The 21098-nt window shown below is 49.0% G+C and overlaps 1 protein-coding gene across 1 annotated transcript; it reads left to right on the plus strand.

Moving 5' to 3' along the window:
- The first annotated feature begins 1522 nt into the window (after positions 1-1522).
- kti12 (KTI12 chromatin associated homolog) lies at positions 1523-18854 on the plus strand. Its single transcript, XM_055662616.1, has 9 exons — positions 1523-1788; positions 4557-4608; positions 7557-7609; positions 10976-11031; positions 12448-12527; positions 15114-15273; positions 16150-16212; positions 17569-17637; positions 18648-18854. Exons 1-9 carry the CDS (start codon positions 1638-1640, stop codon positions 18789-18791), a joined length of 828 nt encoding a protein of 275 aa, XP_055518591.1. The 5' UTR covers positions 1523-1637; the 3' UTR covers positions 18792-18854.
- The last annotated feature ends 2244 nt before the right edge of the window (positions 18855-21098 follow it).

The following is a 21098-nucleotide window of genomic DNA, read 5'->3' on the forward strand; positions in this document are numbered from 1 at the left end:
TTGTTTTGTGGGCAAATGGGACTAGCTATTTGGGGCATCAAAATGGGGCATCTTGATCTTCGTGGATGAGTTGGGCCGAAGGGCCTGGTTCATGCTGTATGACACTATGACTCCAAGGGCAGTGGTAAGTTAGGCAGAAACCACCAGCTCTGAAGGACAACAGATGTATTTTACCACAATTACCACAGTGCCTATTACTAAGGGAAAAAAAAACAGATTATTAAATTACCTGGAAAGAGCTACAAGAGGTAGCTATAGCAGTGGATACAACTACAACTTTCAAAAGACATTTGGACCGATATATGGATAGGAAAGGTTGAAAGGGATGTGGACCAAATGCAAACGAATGGGTCCAGCATGTATTATCATCATGGTTGGCATGGACAAGTTGGGCCGAATGGCCTGTTTCTGTGCTGCATAACTGTACAACTCAATTAATTGACATTCCTCACTTCCATGCTGATATTTGAATTGATAATTTCAAATACCTGGTGGGAGACCGCTTTTCGGAGCTCCCGCAACAGCAACTTCTCCCGCCGAATCGCGGGGTTTAAATCGACACGGAGCGGGGCCTTACATCGCCAAGCCAGCGGCTTTAACATCGGGAGAAGAACAAAGAGCAGGGGAGAGACAAGACTTTGCCTTCCATCACAGTGAGGAGGTGTTTGGAGATTCACTGTGATGGATGTTTATGTAAATTGTGTTAATTGTGTGTCTTGGTTTTTTTTCTTGTTTGTATGACTGCAGAAAACGTAATTTTGTTTGAACTTAGGTTCAAATGACAATAGAAACATAGAAACATAGAAATTAGGTGCAGGAGTAGGCCATTCGGCCCTTCGAGCCTGCACCGCCATTCAATATGATCATGGCTGATCATCCAACTCAGTATCCCATCCCTGCCTTCTCTCCATACCCTCTGATCCCCTTAGCCACAAGGACCACATCTAACTCCCTCTTAAATATAGGCAATGAACTGGCTTCGACTACCCTCTGTGGCAGAGAGTTCCAGAGATTTACCACTCTCTGTGTGAAAAAAGTTCTTCTCATCTCAGTTTTAAAGGATTTCCCCCTTATCCTTAAGCTGTGACCCCTTGTCCTGACTTCCCCAACATCGGGAGCAATCTTCCTGCATCGAGCCTGTCCAACCCCTTAAGAATTTTGTAAGTTTCTATAAGATCCCCCCTCAATCTCCTAAATTCTAGAGAGTATAAACCGAGTCTATCGAGTCTTTCTTCATAAGACAGTCCTGACATCCCAGGAATCAATCTGGTGAACCTTCTCTGCACTCCCTCTATGGCAATAATGTCCTTCCTCAGATTTGGAGACCAAAACTGTACGCAATACTCCAGGTGTGGTCTCACCATTAATAAACGTTATTCTATTCTATTCTATACCATTCTATTGAGCAGAGTTTGAAGCATCTTCTGCTTTGAGCACCTTCTCCCTTGTTGCAGAGGAGCCGCCGGCAGCAACGCGGCCGCTGTCCAGCGGGGGGCGCAGCTGAGCACCATCCCCTTTAATGGGCCGACGGTAATTCAGGGTGCGGCGCTGCTCCTTTAATGGGCCGCAGGCCTCGGGCCTAGAGTTTCGGTCGCCCCGGCTCCCAGGTCCCTCCGGCCGGCCAGCAACAGCCAGCCATGCCGCTGGTGCTGATGTGCGGGCTGCCGTGTAGCGGCAAGAGCCACAGGGCGGCGGAACTGGGCCGCTACTTGCGGGAGGAGGCGGGCAAGAAGGTGGTGGAGGTGGCGGAGCGGAGTGTGGGGATGGAGCGGAACCTGGTGTATGGGGGTGAGGGGGCGATGTGGGGTCAGTGTGGGGTCACTGTGGGGGCAGTGTGGGGTCAATGTGGGGGTCAATGTGGGGGCAGTGTGGGGTCACTGTGGGGTCACTGGGGGGGCACTGTGGGGTCAATGTGGGGTCAATGTGGGGTCACTGTGGGGGCAATGTGGGGGGGGGAGGTGGGAATGAGGGGGAGGGGGGCGATGAGGGGGAGGGGGGGCGATGTGTGGGGGAGGGGGCAGATGGGGGGAGGGGGCGGTGGGGGAGGGGGGCAATGTGGGGGCGGGGGTGGGGGAGGGGGCGATGTGGGGGGGGGGGCGATGGGGGGGGGGTGGGAATGGGGGGGAGGGGGCGATGTGGGGGAGGGGGCGATGTGGGGGTGGGGGGCGATGTGGGGGAGGGGGCGATGAGGGGAGGGGGCGATGAGGGGGAGGGGGCGATGAGGGGGAGGGGGGCGATGTGGGGGAGTCAATGTGGGGGAGGGGGCGATGGGGGGGGGGGCGATGGGGGGGGGGGCGATGGGGGGAAGGGGGCGATGTGGGGGAGGTCAATGTGGGGGGGGGGGGGCGATGTGGGGGAGGGGGCGATGTGGGGGAGGGGGCGATGAGGGGGGAGGGGGCGATGGGGGGATGTGGGGGCGATGTGGGGGAGGTGGGAAATGGGGGGGAGGGGGGCGATGTGGGGGGGGGGGGGCGATGTGGGGGGGGGCATGAGGGGGAGGGGGCGATGTGGGGGAGGGGCATGTGGGGGAGGGGGGGAATGAGGGGGAGGGGGCGATGTGGGGGGGGGGCGATGTGGGGGAGGGGGGCAGGGGCATGTGGGGGAGGGGGGGGCATGATGAGGGGGAGGGGGGCGATGAGGGGGAGGGGCATTGTGGGGAGGGGCATTGTGGGAGGGGGCATTGTGGGGGAGGGGCGATGTGGGGGAGGGGGCATGGTTGTGGGGGAGGGGGCGATGAGGGGGAGGGGGCGATGAGGGGGATGGGGAGGGGCATTGTGGGGGGAGGGGCGATGTGGGGGAGGGGCATGTGGGGGGGAGGGGGCGATGAGGGGGAGGGGGCGATGAGGGGGGAGGGGCGATGAGGGGGAGGGGGGCGATGAGGGGGAGGGGCATTGTGGGGGAGGGGGCGATGTGGGGGAGGGGCATTGTGGGGGCGATGTGGGGGAGGGGCATTGTGGGGGAGGGGGGCGATGAGGGGGAGGGGGCGATGAGGGGGCGGGGGGGGCGATGAGGGGGAGGGGCATTGTGGGGGAGGGGGCGATGTGGGGGAGGGGGCGATGAGGGGGAGGGGGCGATGAGGGGGGAGGGGCATTGTGGGGGGAGGGGGCGATGAGGGGGGGGGGGTGATGAGGGGGGGGGGGGGGCGATGTGGGGGAGGGGGGAATGAATGAGGGGGAGGGGGGAATGAGGGGGGAGGGGCAATGAATGAGGGGGAGGGGGGAATGAGGGGGAGGGGGCGATGGGGTGGGAATGAGGGGGAGGGGGCGATGTGGGGGGAGGGGGGAATGAGGGGGAGGGGGCGATGTGGGGGAGGGGGGCGATGAGGTGGGAATGAGGGGGAGGGGGCGATGTGGGGGAGGGGGCGATTGTGGGGGGCGATGTGGGGAGGGGGGCGATGTGGGGGGAGGGGGCGATGAGGGGAGGGGGGGCGATGAGGGGGAGGGGGGATGAGGGGGAGGGGGGTGAGGGGGGGGGGGGGGGCGATGTGGGGGAGGGGGCGATGTGGGGGAGGGGGGCGATGAGGGGGAGGGGGGAGATGTGGGGGAGGGGGAGGGGGCGATGGAGGGGGCGATGAGGGGAGGTGGGAATGAGGGGGGAGGGGGAAATGTGGGGGAGGGGCATTGTGGGGGAGGGAGCAATGTGGGGGAGGGTGCGAAGAAGAGCGGGGGAAGGAGGGAGAGTAGAGAGGGGAGATGGAGGGGGAGGGGTGTAGAGAGTAGGGGGTGTGGTGGGTCAAAGAGGGGGAAGGGGGAGATGGAAGAGGGAGAGAGTAAAGATGGTGGAGATGGAGGCAGGGGTGGGGAGGTGAGCGGGGGAGTGCAGGGTGTTGGGGAATGAGGGTAAGAATGGGGAGAGGGGGAGAGTAATGAAGGGAGGGAGGTAGAGTAGAGGAAGAGGGGTGAGGGAAAGGGGAGGAGGAGAGGGCAGAGGTAGTGTGTGGAGAGTGCGGGGCAAAAGAAGGGGGAGAGAAGAGGGGAGAGGAAAGGATGGGGAAGGTGGAAGGGAGGGGGTAATGTAGGTGGGTGGGTGGTTGGGGGGGGGGGGGGGTGTTGGTGACAGACGTGTGGGTTTCTAGGTTAATTGGCCCTCTAAATTGCCCCCTAGTGTGTAGGAGTGGAAGAGAAACTGGGATAACATTGAACAAGTGGGTAGAAAGGAACTAATTCTGCTCCTATCACTTATGACCTTATGACCTAACTGCAGATGCTGGTTTATACCGATGATGGACACAAAGTGCTGGAGTAACTCAGTGGGTCAGGCTGCATCTCTGGAGAAAAATGATGGGTTATGTTTTTTGGAAAGAGCCTGAAGAAGGGTCTCCCATCCTTTTTTTCCAGCGGAGCTGCCTGACCCGCTGAGTTACGCCAGCATTTTGTGTCCATCATTGCTATAAACCAGAATCTGCGGTTAGGTCATAAGTGATAAGAGTAGAATTAATTCCTTTCTAGAGAAGAAGTGGGAATGGGTGACCGATGGGCCAAAGGGCCTGTTTCCATGTTGTCTAAAACTAAAGTATAGAACTAGTCTTTAACCAGTGGTCTATTTTTGTATTGTAGATTCTCACAAAGAGAAAGAGCTTCGGGGAGTATTGAAAGCTGAAGTTGAAAGGTAGAGTAAGGATACTGATATAGTATGGAGTTTAAATTATAACGCTTCTTGTAACTCATTAAACTATTCATGCTTTTACCTGTCGTGCAACTAGTTGCTTGCTCAGTATCTACCCTTGGGTTTCCGTAATGTAAACCACACACTACACACACAAGGGAGTGAAGGCTCATTTTACCTTCTGCCTTACGCACTTCCCTGCTTGTATCCTCTACCATTAATATTTCTTCTGTCTCCTATCTGTGCATTGCTTGGCATGCAATCACTCCAACTCTGTAAAAAGGCTACATAGCATTGTTAATTGTGTTTTGGGTGCAGGATAGACCAGTGACAATACAACTTTATAAAATATTGTAACAAAAAAGAACTGCAGATGCTGGTTTATACCAAAGATAGACTCAAAATGCTGGAATAACTCAGCGGGGCAGGCAGCATCTCTGGAGAAAATGGATAAATCACGTTTCGGGTCAGAAACCTTCTTCAGATCCCCACCCAAAACATCACCTATCCATTTTCTCCCGAGATGCTGCCTGACCTACTGAGTTACTCCAGCATTTTGCATCTATCTTTCTAAATTATTGGTTTGACCATAAAAGGAATCAGAGAGCTGAAGTAACTCAGCAGGTCAGGCAGCATCTCTGGAGAACATGGATAGGTGACGGTTATGCTGCCTGTCCTGCTGAGTTACTCCAGCACTTTGTGTCCTTTTGTGTATTAACCAGCATCTGCAGTTCCTTGTTTCTATGTTGGTTAGACATAGTGTGCAGTGCTGATCGCTCCAGTATAGAAAGGACGTTGCTTCATCGGAGAGGATGCAGATGGAATTTACAGGGATGTTGCTTGGGGTGAAATGTTCCGGTTACAAGGAGAATTTGGATGGACTGGGTTTGTTTTGTGGACAAGGCTAGGAGCTGCGGCTGGGGGAAACCTAACTGAGGTATACAAAAGGTAGATAGGACAAAACCTTTTCCCACAGTGGAGTTGAATGCAACTAATAGACCTGTCCCATGGTGCGAGTTCATTCCAAGAGTTCTCCCGAGTTTGCCCTGATTCGAACTCGGAGATTTACGGTAATGCCCACTTGTCGGTACTCGGGGCTCACGTGGACATTTTTCAACGTGTTGAAAAATCTTCACGAGTCTTCTCGAGTACTTGCCGTTAGCGGTACAAGCCGGTAAGAGATGTCCCCGAGCTCCGACGTACCCGCTGCGTTCATTCTACGTGCTTACCACGAGTTTGATTTTTTTTAAACTCGGTAGAGCACTTGAATGAACTCGCACCGTGGGACAGGGCTTTAAGAACATAGTAATAAATTTAGAAGGGGTAGAGAGAAGAATTATTTTATCCAGAAGGTGGCTGGAGTCCGGAAGGGTAATATCCGTGGGGATGGAAAGCAGAGATTGCAACATTTTAGTAACTACATGAACACTTGTATCCCCAAAGCTAGGGCGGCAGTGGTGCAGCGGTAGAGCTGTTGCCTCGCATCACCAGAGACCCAGGTTCAATCCTGACCTCGGGTGCTGTCTGTACAGAGTTTGTACATTCTCTCTATGACTCTGTGGGTTTTCTCCGGGTGCTCCGGTTTCCTCCCACATTCCAAAGACGTGCAGGGATGTAGGTGAATTGGCTTCTGTAGATTGTCCCCAATGTGGAGGATAGAACTAGTGTACGGTTGATCATTGGTCGACATGTGCCGAAGGGCCTGTTTCCACGCTGTATCTCTAAAACCCAAAACTAAACCTGCATCTCCCAAAATTCTCTTTGCATGGATTTGCATTACATTCAGTTCTTCCATTGAAAAACTAATTGGCGGAGCAATAGATAGGTGGTTTTAAGTCTATGACCCCAGTCAAAATAAATAAAGCAGCAATTGTTCGCCTGCCTTTACTCATTGTCAAGGTTGCCAGAATTCAGAATATAGAAACAAACAACTGCAGATGCTAGTTTACAAAGAAGAGCACAAAGTGCTGGAGTAACTCAGTGGGTCAGGCAGCATCTCTGGAGAACATAGATAGGTGATGTTTTTCAGGTTGAGACCCTTCTTCGGCAGAAATTGGGATTGTGATGGCACCGTACTCTGCCTCAGAGGGCAGTGGGGGCAGGTTCTCTGGATGCTTTCAAGAGAGAGCTAGATAGGGTTCTTAAAGATTGCAATGTCAGGGGATATGGGGAGAAGGCAGGAACGGGGTACTGATTGGGGATGATCAGCCATGATCACATTGAATGGTGGTGCTGGCTCGAAGGACCAGAGGGCCTACTCCTGCACCTATTGTCTATTGTCTACAGACCTAGTATGTATCAAAAGGTTGAGTAACATTGTGTTTGATTAAGTTCTTTGTCTTTGTGGTCAGAACTGACTCCTGTAACAACTTGTGAACATTACCTCTGTGTCTGGTCAAAGCACTCTGTCATTCTGACATCCTGCACACATTTGAGGTGTGAACCATTTGTTACTTTTGTCTTGTACTATCAGGCACAATGCAGCGGCATCAGAGATATATTTTACAGTTCTGTTTGTCTCGCAGAACTATTTTTTTGGCAGAAACCAAGGGACTGCAGATGCTGGTTTACAAAGTGTTGGTGTAACTCAGCGGGTCAGGCAGCATTTCTGGTGAACATGGATAAGTGTCCATAAGATGGGAACAGAAAACTCACATAGAAACACATAGAGACATAGAAAAAGGTGCAGGAGTAGACCATTAGGCCCTTCGAGCCAGCAATGCCATTCAATATGATCGTGGCTGATCATCCAAAATCAGTACCCCGTTCTTGCCTTCTCCCCCTATCCCTTGATTCCGTTTGCCCAAAGAGCTACAACTAACTCTCTGTCTGGCTGAATAGCAATGCTGTTTTGCAAGAGAATTAAAAAGAGCACGGCAACATTTAAATCCTTGTACCATGAATGCATGTCCATGCTGTATTTTAAACTGTGATATCTCTTTATTTCCTAGAAAAATCAATAAAGAAGATGTTGTAATTATGGATTCTCTAAATTACATCAAAGGTAGGGGGAGTGACAATTAAAATGATTCATTGATGTACGAATGCTTTTAAAATTATTTTGGGAACAGTGATGTGTGAAGTGGGTTATAGGATACTCCTATCTTCCTCTTTTTGAGTTTAGCTTATTGTCATGTGTTCCGGGGTACAGGAAAAAGCTTTAGTTGCACGCTAACCAGTCAGCAGAAAGACGATACATGATTACAATGGTGCTATCCACAGTGTACAGATACGTGATACAGGGAATGATGTTTGGCAAAGTAAGAAATGTTGGTGTTGGAGAAGAGATTTGAAAGAGTGGAACTATTGTAATGAGCGATTTCAGATCCACTTCTGACACTCACTCACTCACTCACACTCACTCACTCTGGTGCCATCTTGGATAATTTTTCTTGTGATGGCCGCAGGTGGAAATCGGATGAGTAACTTCTGTAGGCTGGAAGTTGGATCCAAGACCATTTATTCCCTGGATCAGGAACATGTGGCACAAGGTGGTAGTGGAGTTTAGTCTAGAGATAGAAAACGTTATTAGTGCGGGCGTTGGGGGTTATGGGGCGAAGGCAGGAGAATGGGGTTGAGAGGGAAAGATAGATCAGTCATTATTGAATGGCGGAGTGGACGATGGGCCGAATGGCCTAATTCTGCTCCTGGAAGTTCAGAACTTATGAAAATAGAGTTCTGATAAGAAATCAAAATGCTGACAATGTTTGGGTCAAAACAGCATCTGCAGAGATAGAAACATCATTTTGGGTCAGTGGTCTTCATAATGAGGTAATTGATCCAAATAGTGAACTCGGTTGAACAAAGGGTCATGTGATCGTGGATTGAACAGGATTCGCAATGTCTTTGTTTTCGGATAGTTCCAACCAGTCACTTGGCTCAGAATCCTATTATATACAACAGCGATCAGCACAGTGGCGCAGCTGTAGAGTTGCTGCTTTACATCGCCAGAGACCCGGGTTTCACCCTGACTATGAATGCTGTCTGTGTGGAGTTTGCACATTCTCGCTTTGATTGTGTCGTTTTGCTTTGGTTTTCTGTCACATCCCAAAAACATGTGGGCTTGTAGGTTAGTTGGTCTGTGTGAAATTGCCCCAAGCATGTAGGGAGTGGATGAAAATGTGGGACAGCATAGAACTAATGTGAATCGATGGTCGGCATGGACGCGGTGGGTTGGGGGGCCTGTTTGCACGCTGCGTCTCCCAACTAAACTAATGATATACTCTCACAGTGGAAATTTTGCATCTCATTGTCAGAACCGATGGGGCTTTGGTTTAAAGTATGATCTAAAGGAGTGATTAGGCAAGGTTTTCACTGGAGCTTCAAGTGATGGAGCCATTGATTAGGTATGTTACAAAACGTACCTGAATCGTGGCTGAGCATCTGCCCCTCCCCTTGTGTGTGATTTTGGAGCCATTGAGGGGGCGGGTTTAAAACCCGATTTTGTAGGCTGTTCCTGGGGAGCTAGTAAATCATTAATGAGAACAGTACAGTCCCAAAGGAACAGAGTAGATATAATAAAAAAAAGCTCCCATTCCGCACTCTGGCAGCCTCAGGGTTCCTTGCCGAACACACATTAAATGCCAATTAACCCTAAATTATAATATCGAGTGCTCATTTTGGGCATCCCCCAGTATTTTTTCGCATTTGGGCAGCAACATTCTAAACCTGCCTTCCACAGAACCCACGAACGTTGCAATTGGCTGCCTATAATTTTAAAGTATAAAAATCATGTTATATTGTGAATTATTTGTGCATCTTTCCACCTTAGTCATCCTACTAGTTCCACTGTTCACATCCCTTTTTTGTGTCCCTTGAAAATCGTTATCAAGACCTCTTCCCCAGTAACAATGGGCCATTGTGGGCTCCGCCCTTCCATGGTCATCTGTTGCCAGACCTAACTTTGCTGGCCTTTTCCTACCACCAGTTGCTCCTCTCGCCTTTCAGTCTGCAGAAGAGTTCTGACCTGAAGTGTCACCCATCCTTTTTCTCCAGAGATGCTGACTGACCCACTGAGTAACTCTAGCACCTTGTGTCTGCCCGAATTATCCATATCCCTCCATTCCCTGCATGTCAACATGCCTATGCTAACCCCCCCCCCCCCCCCCCCCCCCCCCATATCCCTCCATTCCCCCAACATGCCTAGCTAAACCCCCCCCCCCCTTCCCCCCCATCCCCAATCCTTTCCACTCGTCTCTTGTTGTGTTTTATGGGCTGTTGGCAGATCAGTTTCCCTCCTGGGATAAATAAAGCTCTATCGTATGGTAAAGATTACAGTGAGGCTATCACGGTTCATCAGTTGTGCAACAAGACACACTGATATGCTGACAGTTCCCAGGGCCCCATACTAAGACAAACATCAATGACTGCTGGACAATCATCAACTCGGCAAAGACTCACTTTGGTCCGTGTGAAATCCTCTGTACTGACAGCAGCTGTAGTCGGCATCGAACCCACGTTTCTGGCGCTGTAAGGCAGCAACTCTACCGCTGAGCCACCATGCCGCCCTTGGAGGATGGGGGGGGGGGGGGGTGGTCTTAGAAGTGTGTCAAATCACAAGGGGACTAGATAGGGTAGCTACACGGAGTCCTTTACCCCGAGTAGTGAAATCAAGATCTGGAGGACATGGGTTTAAGGTGAGAGGGGAAAGATTTAATAGAAACCTGAGGAGTATTTTTTTCTTACAGATGGTGATTGGTATATGGAACAAGCTGCCAGAGTAGGTGGTTGAGGCAGATACTACACAGCATTTAAAATACATTTGGACAGGTATATGGATAAGAAAGGTTTAGGTGGATATGGGCCAAAGGCAGGAAGTTGGGACTAGTGTAGAGCGGGCATCTTGGATGGAGAGGGGAAGTTGGGCTGTTTGACGATGACTAGGATTGAATTTTTTAACTGAATAGGGGAGAGGCGTGGCTGTACATTGATGTTATGTGACTCTTGCAACTAAACTCCCACACTAGTTTGTTTTCAGACTCATTTTCAACTTTGTTAGGCTGAAATATTTTTAGCTGTGTCTCGGACCCTCTTGCTAGCGTTCAGTTCATGTGGGAGGAGGAGGCTCTGCACCAACTGGAAACACAGAGGTAATAAGGGAGGTGTGAGCCTGCGATGGGTCGACGGGCGACATCGCATGTTATGGTTTGTAACGAAGCCGCCAATTTAGCTTGTCTGAGCTGACGAGTCACGGTGATGGTACTTGGCGATAAATTAGCAGCTGAGCTGATAATGGAGCCCAATTAATGAAGGGGCCAGATCAGAATGACTTTCGATCCTGCATTTCATCTTGAGATGTGAAAATATTGACTCACTGCGTCTAATTTTGTTGCAAATGTGTGCATCGTTCTGACTGTTCTTTCAAATATAGGTTACAGATATGAACTGTTCTGCTTGATAAAGCACACACAGACTCCACACTGCTTGGTAAGTAGCCATTAAGTCTTGGAATGAAATGTGAATGATTGCAGGTTTTCTCTGTATCTCTCTCTTTAAATATAATACAGCTGTTAGCTCCAAACTGCGTTGATCTAAGACTCTCCTTGTGTGATCCCCACATATAACCTAACCAGGCACATTTGCAAATTGTGAATAACTACATTCAAACCCTTTTCTTAATCTGAAGTGTTTTTCTGTACTTGTATCTAACTGGAACAATTGAGATATGCTGTAAAATATTGAATTACAAATCTTTTTTCTCTCTGCTCCTTTATGCCTACTGAGGATTGCTTCTCTGCATTTTAATTCTTTTTTTACGGAGGGAGGGAGAGAGACACCTTCACAAGGCATTAAATACAATGTACACACTGTCAAACATCACCCATTCCTTCTCTCCAGAGATGCTGCCTGTCCCGCTGAGTTACTCCAGCTTTTTCTGTCGATCCCTAACCAGTCTTTAGAAGGGTCTCAACCCGAAATGTCACCCATTCCTAATCTCCAGAGGTGTTACCTGTCCCGCTGAGTTACTCCAGCATTTTGCATCTATCATCTGTCATGATGTTTACCCAGTCCTGACCTGTTGGTTCCATTTTGTGCAGACCAAGCTCTGGAGAACTCCAGTCCGAAGAAGGGTCTCGACCTGAAACAACATCCATTCCTTCTCTCCAGAGACGCTGCCTGTCCCACTGAGTTACTCCAGCTTTCTGTGTCTATCTCCGATTGTGATGGGACTTACTAATCTCCCGTGGAAGCACAACAAACATCTTGATTTTTACGGCTCATTTGCAGGCTGCTCCTCTGATGTGGGGTGTTCTGAAGTATCTTAGTTTAGTGATACAGCACAGAAACAGGCCTAAACACGCTAGGGTTATCAAAGCCAACTTTGGTATGTGGTCAGGCCGTATTTGCAGTACTGTGGACAGTTGCGATCACCACTCTACAGGAAGGATATGGAAGCATTGGAAAGAGTGTAGAATTGATCATCAGGGTGCTGCCTGGAATGGAGGACTTTATACTTATAAGGAGAGTTTGGATTAGCTGGGAGGCTGAGGGCAGCCCTCACAGAGATTTATAAAATTATAAATGACATATACAAGGCAGATGGAATCTTGTTCCCAGAATGAAGGAATCTTAAACAAGAAGGCGTAGGTTTAATGTGAGAGAAATATAACGGAGACACGTGGATAGGAAAGGTTTAGACGGAAGATTGACGCAAAAAGCTTGAGTTACTCAGCGGGCCAGGCATCATCTCTGGAGAAAGGGAATAGGTGACGTTTCGGATCAGCTATCTTTAATGTAAACCAGCATCTGCAATTCCTTCCTACACAGCCCAGAGTTCTTGATGGCTCCTGTTCTATTTTAAAATTCTATCTTTCATGCCTTTGTTGTGGCTGTTGTTTGCAGATTCACTGTGAGACTGCGGTTGATGTCTGTTCATCGTGGAACCGGAGCAGGGAGCCGGAGCAACAATATTCCCAGGAAATGTAAGCCCATTGACTCCCTCCACTCCCCCTCCCCCTCCCCGAGTCAACATCCACCCTGGCACCTGCTCAGCTGGTCTTGCCGTAGGTTCAACTGGCAACCACTGCATTTAACTCATTGGTCTGTACACATGCTCTGTTATATGGTCATACAGTGTGGAAACAAGCCCTTCGGCTCAACTTGCCCACAACGACCAACAAGTCCCATCTACACTAGTCCCACTTGCTTGCATTTGGCCCATATCCCTCTAAACCTATCCTATCCATGTACCAGTGTAATTGCATCTTAAACGTTGCGATAGTCTCAACTACCACCTCCGGCAGCTCGTTCCATACACCCACCACCCTTTGCATGAAAAAGTTATCCCTCAGATTCCTATAAAATCTTACCCCCCCTTCACCTTAAAACCCCTGTCCCACGTTACGAGTTCATTCCAAGAGCTCTCCCGAGTTTAAAAAAAATCAAACTTGTGGTAAGCACGGAGAATGAACGTAGCGGGTACGTCGGAGCTCGGGGACGTCTCTTAGCGCTAACGGCAGGTACTCGGGAAGACTCGCTAACGGCAGGTAAGCTCGGGAAGACTCGTGAAGATTTTTCAACATGATGAAAAATGTCCACGAGAGCCCCGAGTACCGACGAGCGGCCATTACCGTAAATCTCCGATTTCGAATCAGGGCAAACTCGGGAGAGCTCTTGGAATGAACTCCACTCTGAGCAAGAGACTCTGTGTGTTCAGCCGATCTGCTGTTTCATTTGCTTGATGTTTCAAGTAATGCGGAATTAAGCGTCCACTGGCCCTGCTGTAATTATCCATGATGAGTGTTCTACTATTCTGATGACGACTCGCAGATGTGGGGTGACTGCAAGCCAGTCTGTGAAAGCTTTGCCACTGATCCACTTCCCAGAGCCTTGCCTCCAAGCTGTGAGATACTGTTCACCTGGAGGCCATTTGAGATGTGTTGGGTCCAGGAACATAATTGCAACAAGGGGACAGCACAGTGGTAGAACTGCTGCCTCACAGCACCAGTGACTCAGGTTTGTGTTTGATCCTGACTATGGGTGCTGTCTGTTCAAGAAGGAACTGCAGATGCTGGAAAATCAAAGGTAGATAAAAATGCTGGAGAAACTCGGCGGGTGAGGCAGCATCTATGGAGCGAAGAAAATAGGCAACGTTTCGGGTCGAAACGTTGCCCATTTCCTTCGCTCCACAGATGCTGCCTCACCCGCTGAGTTTCTCCAGCATTTTTGTCACTGTCTGCCTGGAGTTTATACGTTCTCCCCGTGACTGCGTGGGTTTTCTCCAGGTGCTTCGGTTTCCTCCGACGTTCCAAAGACGTGGAGATTCGCAGGTTAATTGGCTTCGGTAAATTGCCACTTTTTAAGACCAGAGATAGGCAGAAAGTGCTGGAATAGCTCCGAACTTTGGAGAACCCTTGATGGGATCCGACCCAAAACATCACCTATTACTTTTCTCCAGAGATGCTGCCTGACCCGCTGAGTTACTCCAGCACTTGTCTCTATCTCAGATTTATTTATAGGTTAATTGGCTTCTGTAAATTGCCCCTAGTGTGTAGGTGTGGAACTGGGATAACATAGAACTAGTGTTGGGGTGATGATTGGTCAAGGCGGACTCGATGGGCTGAAGGGCCTGTTTCCACACAGTATCTCTAAATTAAACTAAACTTAGACCATAGAACAGTGGAGCTGTCCTTCAGCCCAAAATGTCCGTTCTAAACATGATGCCGTCAAACTAACCTCTTAGAAACATAGAAAATGGGTGCAGGAGGAGGCCATTCGGCCCTTCGAGCCAGCACCGCCATTCATTGTGATCATGGCTGATCATCTCCTATCATTAACCCGTGCCTGCCTTCACCCCATATCCCTTGACTCCACTAGCCCCTAGAGCTGTATCTAACTCTTCTGTCTGCTTGTGATGCATATGCCTCAATGTGCCCATCTGAAAGCCTCTTAAATGCCAAGTCATTCTATCGCTGCGATTCCCTCCCACTTATCTACTGGTGCGGCACGATGGTGCAGCGGTAGAGTTGCTGCCTTGCAGCGCTTGCAGCGTCAGAGACCTGGGTTCGATCCCGTCTACGGGTACTGTCTGTACGTTCTCCCCGTGACCGCGTGGGTTTTCTCTGCGATCTTCGGTTTCCTCCCACTCTCCAAAGACGTACAGGTTTGTAGGTTCATTGACTTGGTATAATGCTCTGCCACAGAAGGTAGTTGAGGCCACAGTTCATTGGCTATATTTAAGAGGGAGTTAGATGTGGCCCTTGTGGCTAAAGGGATCAGGGGGTATGGAGAGAAGGCAGGTACAGGATATTGAGTTGGATGATCAGCCATGATCATATTGAATGGCTGTGCAGGCTCGAAGGGCCGAATGGCCTCTACTCCTGCACCTTTTTTTTATGTTTCTATAAATGTAAAATTGTCCCTAGTGTGTGTGTGTGTCGGACAATGTTAATGTGCGGGGATCACAGGTTGGTGTGGACTCGGTGGGCCGAAGAGCCTGTTTCCACGCTGTGTCTCTAAACTGAAACTGAAGGGTTTGAACTGGTTGTAAATGTTTGCACTGCCTCCAGCTTTGATGCGCTGGTGATGAGGTTTGAGGCTCCCGATGCGAGGAACCGATGGGACAGCCCACTGTTCACCATTCAGAAAGACGATACGCTCCCATTCCAGGCGATAAACGACGCCATCTTCCACAGGAAGGCACCGCCACCCAACCAGTCAACGCTGAACGTAAGTGAGGGCCGGGGGTGGGGGAGCCCATGGGATGGAGTGGGTATCCAGGGTTGCTTCAGGCACTCAATTGAATGATACAGTGTGGAAACAGCCTCTTCAGCCCAACTTGCCCATACTAGCCAACATGTCCCAGCTACACTGATCCCACCTTCCTGCGTTTGGCCCATATCCCGCCAAACCTGTCCTATACATGTACCTGTCTAACTGTCTCTTAAACATTGGAATAATCCCAGCCTCAACGACCTCCTCTAGCAGCTTGTTCGCTTACCCAATCTACACCTCTCATGATTTTGTGCGTCTCTATAAGATCACCCCTCATCCTCCTGTGCTCCAGAATAAAGAAGTGCGGGGAAAAGTTCCAGATTCACAAACAAATTCCGATCAGGATGAAGGTTTAAATGTGTCATTGTTTTGCAGATTAAGTATCGAATAGTGAAAGGCTTGGATGGAGTGGATGTGGAGAGGATGTTTCCATTAGCAGGAGCGTCTAGGACCAGGGGTCACAGCCTCAGAGTTAAAGGACGTTCCTTTAGTAAGGAGACGGGAAGGAATTTCTTTAGTCAGAGGGTGGTGAATCTGTGGAATTCTTTGCCACAGAAGGCTACGGAGGCCAAGTCAATGGATATTTTTAAAGGAGAGATAGATGGATTCTTGATTAGTACGGGTGTCAGGGATTATAGGGACAAGGCTGGAGAATGGGGTTGGGAGGGAGAGATAGATCAGCCATGATTGAACGGCGGAGTAGTCAGGCCGAATGGCCTAATTGTGCTCCTATTACTTATGGCCTTATGAACTGGATAGAGGAGAAGTAAAGCTTCTTGTTATTTGATTTCAGTAACTACTTGTGATTTAATGATGTCTCGCCTTTTTCAGCAACCACTTTCCTCTACAAACTTCTTGTACGAGTTGGACAGAGTTACACAGGAAATGCTGATGGTGAGTTGTCCTCTTGCATGCCAGTCAGAAGGGTCAGAACCATACAGCGCAGAAACGGCCCAACTTGTCCACACCCACCACCATGCATTTGCCCACTTCCCTCTCTGTCTTTCCCACCCAATTACATGTCCAAAGGTCTTTTAAACATTATAGACAATAGACAATAGCTGCAGGAGTAGACCATTCAGCCCTTCGAGCCAGCACCGCCATTCAATGTGATAATGACTGATCATCCCCAATCAGTTCCTGCCTTCTCCCCATATCCCCTGATTCTGCTATTTTTAAGAGCCCTATCTAGCTCTCTCTTGAAAGCATCCAGAGAACCGGCCTCCACCGGCAGAGAATTCCACAGACTCACCACTCTCTGTGAGAAAAAGTGTTTCCTCGTCTCCGTTCCAAATGGCTTACCCCTTATTCTTAAACTGTGGCCCCTGGTTCTGGACTCCCCCAATTATACTTGTATCTGCCTCCACCACTTCCTCTGGAGTTCATCCCTGATAGCACCCACCTTCAGTGTGGAAAAGCGTACACCACTGATCTCCTGTTTGGCAGCAACTCTACCGCTGCACCACCTTGCTGCCCCCTCCGATAATGTTGAGTGCACCCCTTCCCCAGTAGAATACTCTACATAGGTAGGCACAAAATGCTGGAGTAACTCAGCCTGTGAGGCAGCATCTATGGAGAGAAGGAACGGGCGACGTTTTCGGGTCTCGACCCATTCCTTCACTCCATAGATGCTGCCTCACCTGCTGAGTTACTCCAGCATTTTGTGTCTACCTTCGATTTTATCCAGCATCTGCAGTTCTTTCTCACACATTTTGAATACTGTAAAGCCCCTGTTACGAATTACCCTCTATCTAATCCCCTTTCACCGAGGCGATCCTGGACAAGTATTGGACAAAGTAAACGCAAAGTGCTGGAGTAACTCAGTGGGTTCAGGCAGCCTGGCCCACTGAGTTACTCCAGCACTTTGTGTTCGACACAAGACTCCAGCATCTACAGTAGCTTGTGTTTAATTGGGCAAATTCACTGTACCCGACACATGACAATAAGCCAAATTGTAACACTAGGGACAATTTACAATTATACCATGCCAATTCACCTACAAATCCGTCGGTCTTTGGAGTGTGGGAGGAAGCCAGAGATCAGAGGGAAAATCCACGCAGTCGCGGGGAAAGTGTACAAATTCTGTTCAGACTGCGCCCGTAGTCAGGATCAAACCCGGGCCTCTGACAGTAAGGCAGCAACTCCACCGTTGTGCCACCATGCCGCCCCTTAAAAACATCTGTTGGTATTGCCGTTTAAAATGTGAGCTTCCTTAAAATCTAACTTTAAAACTCTGTTCATTTAACTCAGGCAATATTAAACGCACAGAAGACAAGCGTACCAGGAGACCAGATTACCGTACCGGGAACCAAGGTGAAGATATCCTTTTAAATCTCGGAGCTGGTGTGAAAAGAAGTTTACATTCCTATATTATAGAAGCAGACGCTGACTGTCCTGCTAAGTATTTCTAGTGTTTTTTGTTTTTGTGCTAGTTATTATATAAAAGTCTGTGGCTGCCGCATGCCGTCCGTCCGTCCGTCCGTCCGTCCGGCTGCCGGCTGCCTTTCTTCCTTTTGATTCGTTTCCATCGTGTGATGTCACAATGCCCAATGCCCAAAGACATTCTTGCCATAGAGGGAGTACAGAGAAGGTTCTCCAGACTGATTCCTGGGATGTCAGGACTTTCATATGAAGAAAGTCTGGATAGACTCGGTTTGTACTCGCTAGAATTTAGAAGATTGAGGGGGGATCTTATAGAATCTTATGTTTCTATGTTTCCCTCTCCTCACCCCTCTCCCTCTCCCACCCATGCCCTCTCTCTCCCCCCCCACCCCCTTCACTCTCTACCCCACCCCCTTCCCTCTCCCCCCCCCACCCCCTTCCCCCTACCCCTCTGTCCCTCTTCCATCACTCCCCCTACGCCCTCCCCACTCTTCCACTTCTCTCCCCCCCTTCCCCCTCCACTCTCCCTCCCCCCTCCCCCTCTCTCACCCCCTACCCCGCTCTCCTTCCCTCTTTCCCCAAATCTGTCCCGTTTCTCTCCTCCTCACTCTCTCTCCCTCACTCCCCCTCTTCTCACCACCTCCCTCCCCGCTCCCTGTGTGTTTGGGGGGTGGTTCCCGTTGTCCTCCTCCTGATCCCCTCCTCCCCTCTTCTCACCCCCCCCCCCCCCCCCCCCCCCCCCCCCGCAAACGCCGTGTGGGAAACGCCATTGGGGACCCAACGGGTCTGCACTTGGTCTAGTTACATTTAAATGAAGGCTTGTTTTCAGAAGTTCCGGTCAAGGAAAGATGGTGAATCTCTGGCGGATGTGATACGAGTGTCGATCGTATGCGGCAATTGTATTAATTCTCTGAACGCTTGTCATAAAAGTCCTTGACCTTCGACACATAGAGCTGACCCGTATCCTCCACATGGCCGAACTGAGAAAGCTGAGGCGCCAGTTCATCAGCTACACCAAGATGCACCCCACGGAAAACATTGGACAAATTTCCAACATGTTTGTGCAATATATCAACCGCAGTCTACATTGACGAGCTACTCAAAGCTGCAAATTGCCACTTGGATTAAAAAAAAATTAAAAATATTTTCAGACTTTGAGTCGTGCTTATGTAAAGGAAAACCATCGAATGATACAGCACGGGAACAGGCCATTCGGCCCACCTAGTCCGTGCTGACCGTCATGCATTCATTTACTGTCATCTGAAGTCATTTTGCTGGATTACAAAGTAAGTGTCCCGACCCGAAACATCACCATCGTCTTCCCCAACCTTGCTGCCTGACCCCCTTACTCCGTTACTTTGTCTTTTTCCTAACTTTGATCTGCTTTTATTGCTTCCCCATTCCCAGCATGGACAAATCAAACACAAGAGGGCATTGTTTAAGATGAGAGGGGACGGAGGATGGGCAAAGTTTAAAGGAGATGTATGAGGTGACTTCTTTAACATTGAGGGTGTTGAGAGCCGGAACAGACTGCAAGGGCGGGTGGTTAGAGGCAGATACGATTGTGGCTTTTAAGAGGCTTTTGGATAGACTTCAATATGGAGGGCTATGGATTCAGTGCAGGTGGATGAGCTGGTCTTGGCATCATGTTTTACACGGACATTGTGGGCCGAAGAGCCTGTTCTTGTGCTGTACAGTTCTATGTTCTATTCCCATCAATTCCCCCAGATTCAACCTTTCACCTATACAGCAGGTGTATATTTACACCTATATTTACTGCAGACAATTAACCGACTCACATTCATGTCTTTGGCACGTGAGTTCACCAACGGGTTGACGGGGAGTACTTGCAAACTCCACACAGACTGCACCGGAGGTTCCATGCTTTCCCGTGTACAGAGTTACAATGGAATGCTTGTTCTGCATGCTATGTTTCACTTTGTACCGTACATGTACCATATACCCTCTTCTGTGTTGGCACACAGAGAGTTGCCGTGTCCTGCCATCGTTGACGAGAGCAAGTTTGTCGTTCTGGTTCCATTCAATCAGATGTTATTTTTTTTAGTTTAGAGATAGTGCGGAAACAGGCCCTTCAGGCCATCGAGTCCACACTGACCAGCGGTCCCCGCACATTAACACTATCCTATACACAATAAGGACAATTTACATTATACTAATAATAATAATAATAATAACTTTATTTATAAAGCGCTTTTAGACAACATCAGTTACCACAAAGTGCTGTACATGGGAAGTCAACAAAAAGTTATTACAAACTACTAAAAGCATTAAGACGACAGGACTATAAAAACAGTAAAAATTAAAAGACATTAAAAGCACTAAAACAGGAACAATGTCTCAGCCAGTGTCGAAAGCCAGTGAATAAGAGTGAGTTTTTAGGGAGGATTTAAAGATGGAACAGAAAAGGCTCTATCCCCTCTGAGCTTCCGCTTAGACCTTGGTACCTCAAGGAGCAGCTGATCCGCTGACCTGAGGCATCAGGCAGGAGCATATAGGTGGAGCAGCTCAGAGAGGTAAGGCGGGGCGAGGCCATTCAATGATTTAAGCCAACTAACCTACAAACCTGTACGCCTTTGGAGTGTGGGAGGAAACCGAAGATCTCGGATTAGCAGCTGTGCCATTTTGCTGCCAGTATTAAACCTATTATACCTTGGAGTGTGGTTGTTTACAATTCTTGAAAGAAAAGATGGGACTGCTTATTTTTTTCTTCTTTTTAATCATTGACCAAAAGCTGTAAGAAGGAACTGCAGAAGCTGGTTTACATCGAAGGTTGGGTGTGGGAGAAACAAAGGGTGGTGGGTGTATGGAATGGGCTGCCAGAGGAGGTAGTTGAGGCAGGTACTATTGCAATGTTTAAGAGACATTTGGACCGGTAAATGGATAGGACAAGTTTAGAGGGATATGGACCCAAGCACAGGCAGGTGGAAATAGTGTAACTGGGACATGTTGGCCGGTGAGGGCAAGTTGGGACGAAGGGCCTGTTTCCACACCATATCACTCTATGACTCTGACCAACACAGATCTTTGTGCTAAAGTAATTGGGGTCATCTCTAAATCAGGGGTGGGGAACCTGCGGCCTTAAGGCTGCATGCGGCCCACTAGGCCATTAAGTCCGGCCTTTTGAATGAATCCAAATTTTGTAGAACAAATCCTTTTATTTTTATTAATATGTTTTTGTTCGTATTTTATTATTTTTATTTTTTATCTTAAAATGAACGTATTTAAAATACTAAAGAGTAAAAAAAGATTCAACAAAATAATCCTCCCCGACTGACGGCCACAAACATTGGCAAATCATGGGGGCTATATTAACAAAATAATGTACATTTTGAAATATATCTAATTGAAGTTTCTTGGATGCGGCCTTATTTGATTAC

This window comes from Leucoraja erinacea, chromosome 36 (genome assembly GCF_028641065.1).
Source record: "Leucoraja erinacea ecotype New England chromosome 36, Leri_hhj_1, whole genome shotgun sequence".
Classification (NCBI taxonomy): domain Eukaryota; kingdom Metazoa; phylum Chordata; class Chondrichthyes; order Rajiformes; family Rajidae; genus Leucoraja; species Leucoraja erinaceus.

What these genes read in the sequence shown, in the direction of transcription:
- kti12 (XM_055662616.1), top strand. Translation starts at nt 1,638, where the DNA reads ATGCCGCTGGTGCTGATGTGCGGGCTGCCGTGTAGCGGCAAGAGCCAC. An exon ending in GCGGAACCTGGTGTATGGGG is followed by an intron (nt 1,789 to 4,556) that starts GTGAGGGGGCGA and finishes TTTGTATTGTAG; the next exon opens with ATTCTCACAAAGAGAAAGAG. An exon ending in TTCTCTAAATTACATCAAAG is followed by an intron (nt 7,610 to 10,975) that starts GTAGGGGGAGTG and finishes TTTCAAATATAG; the next exon opens with GTTACAGATATGAACTGTTC.